The 12923-nt window shown below is 31.5% G+C and overlaps 1 protein-coding gene across 1 annotated transcript; it reads left to right on the forward strand.

Annotated features, from left to right (window-relative positions):
* Positions 1-7926: 7926 nt before the first annotated feature.
* On the forward strand, positions 7927-12442 carry LOC107462056 (protein DETOXIFICATION 40). Its single transcript, XM_016080615.3, has 5 exons — positions 7927-8354; positions 8440-9071; positions 11284-11340; positions 11620-12064; positions 12165-12442. Exons 1-5 carry the CDS (start codon positions 8028-8030, stop codon positions 12228-12230), a joined length of 1527 nt encoding a protein of 508 aa, XP_015936101.1. The 5' UTR covers positions 7927-8027; the 3' UTR covers positions 12231-12442.
* Positions 12443-12923: the final 481 nt, after the last annotated feature.

Genomic DNA, 12923 nt, shown 5'->3' on the forward strand with positions numbered 1-12923 from the left:
TGTTAAAATCATTTAATATTATTTGGTTGAAGGGATATAATTTTTTAAGGATTGTATATATTTAAAAATATTGTATTTATTGGTTAAAGAAATACAACTTTTTAAGAATTGTGTATGTTTAAAACATTGTATTTATTAAAAATAGAAAAGACATAACTACTTGTATATGTAACTAATCATAATTGCTACGTGTAATATGTATAAATAAGTTATTGTTCACTATTTCAGAAACACAAGTACTAAGTGTATATTTAAATCAACTATTAAAAATTTTTTTTTGTTCAAGAGAGTTGAGAATTTCTTATTATTGCTAATTAAGAAATTCTTAGGTTTCATTGTATCCTATGAGAGTATTGTCATCAACCCTATAGCAACTAAGTATGAAAACAATTAAAGCGATATAATCGTACCTTGAAATCACTACACAAATATAAGATTTTGTCATCTTCTCATACTAATATACCCAACAGTGCGTCATAGTCTGTGCAACGCTTTTTAGTTGCAATGCCAGGAATTTTTTAGGATTCGTAATTTCAGCGTCACTTCTTCGCATGACATTAGAGTTTGCGACGAAGTTAAAAGGTGTTTGTGGTGCGGTTTAGTTCGATTTTTTAGAGAAAAATCATCTAATCTAATCGTTTAACTAAATTGCGATTTGATTTAGTTTGGGTTTTTTTGGAGACTATCCGAACCAAACTAAATAAATTGAAATCGATTTGGTTTGGTTTGGTTTTTTCAATCAATTCAAACAAAAATTTTTCATGTTATTTCACAAAGTCGTAACATTGAAATTATAAAACACAATTGCACAATAACTAATAAAAGTCTTGATCTAATGAAATTCAATGACAAAAGAAGGTAAAATACGACAATTAAAGAAGTTTAAAAGTTCAATAGTCAACACAACAAAACATAAAAATAAATTTCTAGTAACAGATAGCTACGTTTCGGTGTCTTCTCCAACAAAATGGCAAAAATTTTTTAAGCAAACCAACCTAAAATTAAAAGACAATATTCAATCATATTCAACACCATAATTTTTTTCATTAGGATCAGAAGAGTGGGTGCAATTTTTACAAATTATACAAAACAAGTAACAATCATAACAAGTAATATATATAAAGAAAAAATAAATTAAAAATTATTTAAAGGTAATAAAAAAAAGTTATCAGTCTAAACTTGATTATACCTAATTCTAACTTCACCAAATCCTTAATGAGCTCTTCAAAACAAGTTTTGGAGAATTTTAGGACTAATTTTGTGTACAAATTAATGCCTCACCTGTAATTGGAATTAGAGAACTCATATAATTATTCAACATCCTATCTTGAGTACTAAATACCGATTTTGAAGCTACTGTAGAAACCGACATGGCTAAGACATCTCTTGCAATCTATCCAAGAATTGGATATTTAATGAAATTCACTTTTCACCAGTTTAAGATGTCAAATTACATGTCACTCTTTTCTAAAATCTCTATAATATATAAATCTACCTCATTATTGTTAACACTCTCATTGAATTGCATTTCCTTCTCAAATTTCGTAGCAAAAAAAAATTTCATTTGCATCAAGCTCTTGTGTGCCAATTTCAAGAGGATCTTGACGAATAAATTTTTGATAGTTACCAATCCTATCAAATAGCGTATAACTATTAAATACCTTGAATAACGTCTCCTTCACCTTTGAAGTCAAGAAATTATCATCTTCTTTTTCATACAACTTCTCAAAACTCCAATTGATCAACTAAAACTTATACCTAGGATCAAGAACCACTGTAATAAAAATCATCATATTTATATTTTTTATATTTTTTCAATACTTATCATACTTGGACTTCATTTCTTTAACCATGCCTAAAAGTATTAGATCTAGGCTTTCCATCCAATACTTAAGTGTAGAAAATATTTTACAAAAATCATTAAAATGTTGAGAAGACATAACAAATGTTGAACCAGAAACTTTGTTGGTTACATCATAAAATATTTTTAAAAATTTGACAAAATGTCTTGCATTCTCCTAATTCTCAGACTTAGAAATCCCACCAGCCATCATAGCATATTCTGAGTCTCTCCTCAATCATTTAAATGCCTTTTGAAATTTTAAAGCACTTTCAAGCATTAAAAAAGTAGAGTTTCATCTAGCAGGACTATCTAAATGCATAGTGCCCTTTTTTTTAATTCTAGCTTCCTTAATCATAGTCTTGAACCTCCTAGTACGATATGGTAATGCACGTATATACCTAACTCCATTCTTAATCTTTAAAATTGAATCATGCAGTTCTCACAACCTATCATTCACAACAAGATTTAAAATATGAGCACAACATCTAACATACAAAAATTTTTCCTTCAATGGATGTGAGTTCCAATCATCTATTCTACTTTTCAAGTAAAAAATAGCAACATCATTTGAACTAGCATTACTAACAGTTATAGAAAAAATCTGCGATATCTCCCAGCTCAACAAAGATCTCTCAATCTTCCTACCAATTATTTTTTTCTTGTGATTCTTGATAGCACAAAAATTCAGGATTCTTTTTTGCAGTTTTCAATTAGCATCAATATAATGAGCAGTAAGGTAAATATAGTTCAAGTTTTGCACAAATAACCAACAATCAGTTGTCAAATAAACATTTTGATTTGGTTGATTGAAAACAGACTTCAACTTGATTTTTTTTTCATTCAAATAAAGCTTTCAACAATTCCTAGCAACTATGATCCTTCCAAGAATTGAAAAGTTGAGTTGCAAACGACTCGTATAATAATGAAAATCCTCCCCCACAACATACAAAAAAGGCAATCATCGACAATAATCATTCTAACAAGGGCTTATCTACGAAGATCAATATCAAAACACACAGTAGAAAATGAACTACCTATTCCTTTCCTATCATCTTTTATTACATATTGAAAACAAATAATCTTTTTAGTAAGGATCTAATGTTTCCTTAGGAAATTTTTTGCATTGTGACAACACGTGATTTTTCATGTTATTGGTGTCATTTTTATGCGTATCACAAGCACAACTATCTCCACACCAATTGCATTTAGCTCTAGGGTAATGTGGATTAATAGTTTCATCTTTAGTAAGGTGATCCATGTCCAAGATCTAGGTCTACAAGGCTTTCTCTTACCTTAGCTTCGTCGGTCTCAGTTTAAGTGGTATCATCAACAGGAGCTTCGTCAGCAGTCCGTCTCTTTCCTCTACCTCTATTAGCAAGCTTCCTTGTGTTTCTACGACGAGAAGCAATGCATCAGAGATCTGATACTTGCATTTTCATTCGAAAGAGCAACAACAACTCCTATTGCTCCTTCAGTATTGCCCATATTCTCACTTGAACTGATATCAAAATGCATAAATAAATTCATTAAACAACAAAACAAAATTACTAGCAATTTTAAAAAATCAATAACAACTACAATGAACAAATATATTGAACAAATAATTAAAAAATCAAAAGTAGAAACACAACAAAATAAAATTACTAGCAATTTAAAAAATAACAACAAATATATTGAACAAATACATTAACTAACAAATAAAATTACTAGCAATTTCAGCACAACAAATACATTGAACAATGAACAACAATCAGCACAACAATACATCAACAACAAAATAAAATTACTAGCAATTTCAGCACAACAAATACATTAAAAAATGAACAACAATCAACAAGTACATTGAACAAATACACTAAACAAATACATTGAACAGAAATTGAATACCAGACTTGGAGGCTCCATATCTGACATGGCGGCTGCTGTGTGTGAAAACGATGGAAGAGACAGCGTGGAGGAGACAATGCTGTGGGTTTTGTCCGAGACGACAAAAACGGTGATGTGGGTGGCTGGGTGCTGTCCGCGAGGGTGCTGTCCGCGAAGGTGCCATCCAGCGAGTCAGGGATGATGCTGTGGTCTGTGGAGGACGACGGTGCTAGGACATGTTAGGGTTCGACACTGGGGCTTGAGGTTTCTTCGCAAGAGTGAGGCTACAACGCAGCGCTAGGTTTAGGACCAGCAACGGTGGAGGATGACGGTGCTGGGGCTCGATGCTGCTGCGCTGCGGCTTTAGGTTTCTTCGAGAGACTGCGAGAGTGAGGCTACGACGCTCCACTAGGGTTAGGAATTTAGGTTAGGTTATCTTATTTGGGAGTTGGTTCAATGGTTTTGTTTGGTTTTTAAGTGAATCGATTCGGTTAGAGTTTTCAATGTCAGAATCGAAAATCGAACCACAAGAAAAACAACCAAACATGATATTTTCGGTTGTCAATTTTTTCAATTTTTTATTTTTTCGGTTTGGTTGGTTTGTTGTGTTCAATCCGGAATGATTTTGAATACCGATAAATTATTAGTGGGCGTTGGCCGATGCCGTGGTTGGCGAAAAAGAAGATCCCCTCGAATAAAGAGCATCCTAGTGTGTGTAAGGCTTCTCAATAACACCATGAGGTACTCCAGAGGATCGTGATGATTTTGGCGCCGCTTCTGGGAACCACATTGGAGGTCGTCACTGTGAAGTTAGGGGTTGTTGGCCGACTATTTCTTTTCTGTGTCTCTTTCTATGATTTATTCTGTGAAACACTGATATGTCTCTCCACCATGAATGTTGCATCTCTTCTGTTTATAAAAAATGAATTGCATTGTGTTCTGTGCTTCCATGCAAGTCCGACAACATCAATGTCAAGTCTTTTTCGGCTACGACGATGCCCCTTTCTCTCTACCCTTACCCATTACGATGTGAGATATCCTGGGAGTGAACCACGATTGAAGAGGAGAAAGAAAACAAGGTCACAGAGCTTTATCCTAATTAGATTGCACATAGATAATGTTGGAAATTTAAAAATATAACGAGAATATTTTAAAAATAAAATGTTATTAAAGTTTTAATTTTTATCTCCAAAAATTTTAATTTTTTATGCTCTTATGTTTTAGAAGTATTGAAGAAATTAAAATTTTGTGTCCCAAATTTAAAATTTAGTTCTAATCTCTACCACCAAATACAATACTGTATCCCAATTCCAATCTCAATTCCAATACTAATTACCAAATACTATTTTAGAGTGCAAATTAACTAAATTTTTAAAAAATTACATCAAATATGTAGGTCAAATATATTTTTTTAATACATTAAATGTATCGAAAGACAAAAACTTTTTATTTTTTCTCATCTCAATTAATAATGTCTTTAAAACACTTTTTAACTAGATATTTGTTATTTTTTCTTACCGTAAAAGAGTGTAATTATTTTTTATGTTCACGGTTGAATAATCGTATAAATTAATAAATTAATAAGATGACAATTTTATACAATTTTTAGTCATAATTTTGTTTATACTATTGGAATATTAAAATTAAGGGAAAGTCATTTTATAATTTTCTATATATTATTTTGCTAAGAAGTACTAAAATTTGGATTTGACTTCTCCAAACTAAGCGCGCGCTTAAGGTGATAAAATAATGAATTCACCTCTCTAAATCATTCCACTAAAAACTATTAAATCAAATGATAATCAATTTCTTACCTTCCGTTATACATTCTCTTGCTTTTAGAGAATGAAAAAAGACATCTTTGTACCAAATTTTTGTACATTTTATCGAATGCTTTAAATTTTTATTTTATTTGGGAAAGTATGAGGAGCCAATGAAATATTTATACAATGTAGACAATGAAGGTTTATAGAGTATTAGAGATATAATTATTAGTGTTACATTTTTCTATCAGCTGAAGTTTTTGGGATGAGTGGTATCATGACATGGTATTAAAGCGCTAGATCCGAAAGGTCAAGAGTTCGACCTTTGGTGAACCCAAAAATTAATTCGAGAAGATGTTTATTATCTCTTGTACTCGGATGGTTATTCTAAATAGTGTAGGGGATGTTCATTTCATAACTCATTGTACACATTGTACAAATAGTCCATTGTTTTCCTAGCGAAATCCATTTTATTTTAATGTTTGGATTGTATTCATACTTAAAATACAACCTTTTATTTCAAAAAAAATATTTTGTGCACATATTATATCATCTCTCCAAACTTCATGTATAGGATTTTTTTTCAGTATAATCCGCTTTGATACCACATATAATAGAACTTATCATATCTATACCAAAAGTTAAATATCTGTAGTTCATAATTATCATATAAGTTAATTGATTGAAAACTAATATTTGTGTGATGATTTAGTATTCGAAGAACCATTAAAGATTTAAATCATAAAGAATTCTACAGCATTATCTTATAGAAAATTAAGATAATTTTTTTAAGTGTACTACAAATACTAGTGTTCTAATTATTTTAATTAATATATATTATATATATTTTTTATAATTCAGATCAACGGTTAAAATAACTAGAACACCGATATTTTTAATACACTTAAAACTCTTTTTATCTTATATTACCTTATTATTTATACTTATCATTAGAAGATCTCAAAACTAAATAATACATGATAATATTTAATATTTTAAATAAATTACTCAATTATTTCATAGACTTATAAAAGTATCAGAGTTAAATATTCAATTTATTTTTATAAAGACAAAAATCAATAAAATTGCTGCCCCCTAGACTTTTCCATTAATAAAAATCTACCATAAAAAATTCTAAGAATAAATTATCATTTGTATCCATGAAATTAACGATACAAACGCTGACAAATGTATTTATATAAAAATAAAACGACAATTGTATTTGCGGAAGATAGCTTTGTGTGCCAAGAATATCCTAACAGATCAATTGTGTAACTAACATCTGGGTATTCTTGACACACAAAAATTATCTTCTATAATTATAATTGTCGTTTTATTCTATTCTTATATAGATACATTTGTCAGTATATGTATCTTTTATAGGAACAAATAGTAATTTATTCAAAATTCTAACACTAACAAATCCCACTATTATTATATAACACAAAAGGCGCATGGCTTTTTTTCTTTCCCGGCGGTTTCCCCTTACAATAAAGAAATGCATATGCATGATGTTTCTCTGTCTCTCTCCCTTGGTCCTCAGCAGCCCTCGGCGGCTAAGCCGAGATACGACGAATCACGTGATTTAGTTATGTATTTTGCTTTTGTTCGATTCAATTATTAGGCCTTTAGGGTATGATTTTAGTTTTATTATATAGATGAATGAATTGGTTTGATGGATACCTTTTATTCTTTAATGGAATACTTAAAAGATGTATACCCTCATCATCACATCGCACCTCATCTCATGCGTAGTCATTCCCATGTTTGACAGGAAATTTATTAGGGGAAAAGTTTAAAGTCTTTGGTTAGAGGTATAGTAAAGAAGTCTTTTTTGAAGGCTTTTCGGTGGTGGTCCCTTAACTATAAACAAGATACATATAAACTCCAAATAAAATTTGGGATATATAAAATATTTACATCATTTTTACATTACGTATAGTATAACATATGTAAAACAAGCATATAAGGAAATATAAAAACAAAAGTTATAAAATCCTTTAAATTTCTTCAATATATTTCGATATGCTATATATTGGGAAGTGATTAATGCTTAAAGAAGCTGACATTCTTTATTGTTATCGTGTAAGGTTTTAGCATTAAATAAAATACTATATACTTTAGAATAATGAGACTCGTTTTTACATTTTCGAATTTTAAAAAGAAAAACAAGCATAATATATTATATCTATAGATTTTTGTCAATGAATTGAATGATATTTCTAGAACATTTGTAATTTGTAAAGGAAAACAAAGATTATCACCCTAATAACGTGAAGTAATTAATATTGTAAGAGAAAGAAATTGTTAAAACTAAAAACAAAATGAAAAGAAATGATATCAAATGAAATCACACTTATTGTTTTTCCTTTAAAATATTAGAATCACAAAGTCCACCTACTCCCAACATTTGCTTGTTTTTCTTTTTCTTTTTTTTTTTTTTTATTGAATACACATTCATTCATTGACACCAAACCCCTTAGCCCTCTCTGAAGGCTCAAGTTAGACAAGTAGTATTTCTTCAGTCATTGAGCTTCATCCACATCACACCACAAATGGGTTCTGTAAACAAAGAGTCCCATGAACCACTCCTAGCTCCTCTTCATCACCACCGATCATTCACCGAAGCTGGTGCCGGAGATGGAGAACTTGAAAGGATACTCTCCGACACCTCCCAGCCACTCCTCAAGCGCCTTGTACCCGCCACGTGGATCGAGCTCAAGCTCCTGTTCTTCTTGGCAGCTCCGGCCGTCGTCGTCTACCTCATCAACTACCTGATGTCTATGTCCACGCAAATCTTCTCCGGCCACCTCGGCACCCTGGAGCTGGCTGCCGCTTCCCTTGGCAACACCGGCATCCAAATCTTCGCTTATGGCCTCATGGTGAGAGAATTGATAAAGTGAAAAACTGTTTGATGCTTCAATTCAATTCAAGACTAACTTATTTTGATTATTGATTTTGAATTAGTTGGGAATGGGGAGTGCTGTTGAGACGCTATGCGGGCAAGCATTCGGTGCTCAGAGATTCGAGATGCTTGGGGTGTACCTTCAAAGATCAACGGTGCTGCTTTCACTAGCAGGCGTGGTGTTAACGGTGATCTACGTGTTCAGCGAACCAATCCTGGTGTTCCTGGGAGAATCACCAAGAATCGCATCAGCGGCAGCGCTCTTCGTGTACGGACTAATCCCTCAAATCTTCGCGTACGCGGTGAACTTCCCGATTCAGAAGTTCCTTCAGGCGCAGAGCATCGTGGCGCCGAGCGCCTACATCTCGGCGGCGACGCTGGTTCTGCACCTGATAGTGAGCTGGGTGGTGGTGTACAAGGTGGGGCTGGGGCTTCTTGGAGCGTCGTTGGTTCTGAGCTTGTCGTGGTGGATAATTGTGATAGCGCAGTTTGTGTACATTGTGAAGAGTGAGAGGTGCAAGGACACGTGGCGGGGTTTCAGTACGCAAGCGTTCTCCGGGCTGCCGCAGTTCTTTAAGCTTTCGGCGGCTTCGGCGGTGATGCTCTGCCTTGAGACTTGGTATTTCCAGATCCTCGTCTTGCTTGCTGGCTTGCTCCCTCACCCTGAGCTCGCCCTCGATTCTCTCTCCATCTGGTAATTTCTTTCCCATTAACACTATTTTATTTATTTTTTTATTTATTTCATATTCATATGCTCTTAAGTAATGAAATGTGTTACACCTATTATATACATTAGTGTACTTTATGTTTCTATTTTGGAGAATGACAAGTGCCAATACATTTAGTAAATATCAATTATTAATTATTATTTGATATTTATTTCTTTGAAGGAAATAATAAAAAGAATTTATAATATTTACTGATTGTTGATTAATTTTTATTATTTTTCAAAAGTTACTTGCATAATAATGTTCACTTAACCAATTTAATATATTCGAGTGTATCGGCTGTGGTTGGTGAGATGCACTGTTGAGTGGTGAATGAACATGCAAAAGTAGGCAGTGTTATTATAAAATTGATAAAAAATAATTGATTTTTTTATTTGAACGTTTAGTTTACACTTTACACACACATATATGCATGTGTGTGTGTGTGTGTGTTTGTGGTAAATTGGAGTATTATATTTTGCTGTGTATGTACTGGTAATAAATATATATTAATATTTTATGAATGAATGATGATTGTTACTGCATCATTTAGATCAGATGCCACTGTAAAAGACAGCTAATGATTTGTCAACATGTACCCCTTAATTAATTAATGTTTAGATTTAAATAACAGTACAGTTATCAAGGTACGTATATACTAAATTAATATATTAAAATGAGTAATGTTAGGAGACAGCAATTTTTGTGATTGTTAGCCATTAATTAGCCATCAATGATGATTTGATGGTGTGAGATTGATGTGAAATTTCATTCAATGACTCATCTTCTTCTGCTGGTTACATGCTGGCCAAAATTCAATAAAACTGCTGGCCTCCTAAACTTTTCCTATTAAAATTAATTATTCAAATTAATAATTAGTATAAAATATATATTAAAAATAAATTAAGTTATACATATATTCATATATAAATATATCATAATTAATTTTAGTAACTAAATTTAGTATATAAATAATGCCAATAAATAATAATTCAAATGACATAATTTTTTTATATTTATTTAAAAATTATAGTTTAAATTTTCTTATGTTTGATAAAAAAATTTGTGTAAATAGTATTTTTAATATTCAATATGCCAATATGGTAATTTTTTACCGTTGTTGGTTAATTCTTTTTTATTATTAAATATTTTTTATGTCCAGAAAGTACCTTTCTACGTTTTTGAGTTAAATTTTGCCTTTTCTTCCCTCACATTGGAGTTCTTTAAATTCTTTTTAGCCTATTTAGGTAGGTAGCATTTAGAATACGAAACACGAGGCCCTCAACTTTGTTATTTTTCTAGTGATAATTTTGTTCTCTTCTTTGTTTTTTCCTCTATATAGTTTCTTGTTTTTATCGTGTGAAAGCTGATGATTCAAACCTATATACTTAAATTTGGATTGAAACTTGCATATAATAGAAGATTCTAATAAATACTCGATGACAAAGATGTTCGTCGGATAGAACATGTGAGGGTAGCAGCTAGCATTGTGCTTGTGAAAGAGAAAGCTTGAGAAACCCCATTGAATAAATAATTCATTCTAATTCTAATTTAACGAGATTTCTTCCCCGGAATATCAATTTAATAAGATTAAATTAGAATGAATATTCCCATATTGAATCTGAACATCCCACACCCCATCCGAACCCACCAAAAAAAAAAGGTCTGACAAGTGAGCATTAGTCATTCTTTTGTGGGGTAGATTAGGGTGGGGGTTGGGGATTGCATTAATATGAGGAAGACAAACTATGGTGCACATCATTATGGTGGTTAGTGATGCATGATTTGACTATTATCCTCTTAAAAATAAAATTACTAACAACATATTCTGAAACCACACATGTTACTAGGTAATTGGTAATTAATAATTTTTTTAAATAATATAAACAATCATTAATTAAATTAAAATATATTATATCTCTAAATTATTTATCTAAATTTTAATATTAGAATAACCATTTACATACTTAATAAAATAAACATTCGATATATTCATTATTCACATTATTTAATATTTTTATTATCTATTTATATTTTTTCTTATATCATTAATTATTACAGAAAGCAAATATTATCTCAGGTGTTAATTTGCTCTTCAAGTTAGTAAAGCAGCCACCATTTTTGACTTTTGACTAGTACGTAGCTAGGTCAATGGCCCATTAGTTTATTCACATGTTTCTTGAAATGATTAAACTGCAGTACCACAATATCCGGGTGGGTGTTCATGATATCTGTTGGATTCAACGCAGCTGCCAGGTTTGTTATTTAGATCCATATACTACTACTCATTTTCACATTCGAAAATTTATAATTTTGACAAAATAAATTTTAATTTTTGTTTTTGGGAGAATAAATTCTTAAATATTAGCTCTTTTTGACAAAATGGACTAAATTAAGGATTAAGTCATTTTGTCAAAGGAAGTTCACACTTGAGATTCATTGTGTTCAAGTTCGTTTTGTGAAAATCAGATCCTTTGGAGTTCTAAAATAGCTATTTATTCATTTTAGAAATGTAATGAATTAATGTTTAAGCAGCGTGAGGGTGAGCAATGAACTGGGAGCATCAAATCCAAGATCAGCATCATTCTCAGTGGTGGTTGTGACAATAATTTCATTCATAATATCAGTGATTGCGGGACTTGTGATACTTGCACTGAGGGATGTGATTAGCTATGCCTTCACTGAAGGGGAAGAGGTGGCTGCTGCTGTATCTGATCTTTGCCCTCTCCTCTCATTTGCCATTGTCTTGAATGGCATTCAGCCCGTACTCTCAGGGGTGGCTGTTGGATGTGGATGGCAAACATTTGTAGCATATGTCAATGTTGGTTGCTACTATGGAGTTGGTATCCCATTGGGTGCCCTTCTCGGCTTCTATTTCAATTTTGGTGCTAAGGGAATATGGCTGGGAATGTTAGGTGGAACCGCAATGCAAACAATTATTTTGGTGTGGGTCACATTTCGAACCAATTGGCATAAAGAGGTAATCAAATACCACTACTACCTCTGCAATAATTCTTATCCTTCCGTTATAATGGTAATAATTATAATACTATTATTATTTGGCTAATTGTGATTTGTAGGTAGAAGAAGCAGCTAAGAGGTTGAGCAAATGGGAGGTGGAGAAGAATAAGCCAATTCTTGACTGAAATAATTTTGAAGCACTTAACTTCTTTCTCATGGATTTTAAGTGGGGCTAGACTCTCTAGTGACCTTAATTTTATATCCTTTAATTAATTTTTTTGGGCTGGACTCTAGTGAGCCTAATTGTATGCCCTTTAATTATTTTTCTTTCTGAAATAAAAAGACCAATAAAAATAATTAGTGATATGTATAGACTATTATATATATATATGTCTTTTTATTACTGTGTTTGGTTCTGAAAACAAGATAAGGCAAAACACTGAGAACAAGACACAAAGAATAAAGATACAAAAATTAGTGTTCTTGTATTCTGTTTAGTGATAAACAGAAACAAATTAAGCAAATTTAATTTATTTTTATTTTTTTAAAGATATAATAATAAAAAATATAACTATAAAAAATTAAAAAACATAATGAACGAAAAAATAAAAAATAATTTATATATCTCTAAATACAAAGTCCCTGTCTATGTTTTATTTGCACAAACATGTTTTATTTGCCAAACATGTTTGTGACTATGTGTCCTATTGTGTATCTCATTAGTGTCTCAATGTCTTTTCTGTTAGAATAAATACAAAATACACTAATTTAATATAAAGTTTCTATTTATATCTCATTTGTCAAATATAATTTTATTTTTCTATGTCCTATCCTTCTAAAATCTAAACAAACTCAACCTTAGCTATTTCATAATTTAT

Source organism: Arachis duranensis, unplaced genomic scaffold (assembly GCF_000817695.3).
Source record: "Arachis duranensis cultivar V14167 unplaced genomic scaffold, aradu.V14167.gnm2.J7QH unplaced_Scaffold_232525, whole genome shotgun sequence".
Taxonomy (NCBI): Eukaryota; Viridiplantae; Streptophyta; class Magnoliopsida; order Fabales; family Fabaceae; genus Arachis; species Arachis duranensis.

Coding starts and splice junctions, on each gene's coding strand:
- LOC107462056 (XM_016080615.3), top strand. CDS start 8,028: ATGGGTTCTGTAAACAAAGAGTCCCATGAACCACTCCTAGCTCCTCTT. Junction 11,341..11,619: donor GGATTCAACGCAGCTGCCAG/GTTTGTTATTTA, acceptor ATGTTTAAGCAG/CGTGAGGGTGAGCAATGAAC. Junction 12,065..12,164: donor GAACCAATTGGCATAAAGAG/GTAATCAAATAC, acceptor TGTGATTTGTAG/GTAGAAGAAGCAGCTAAGAG.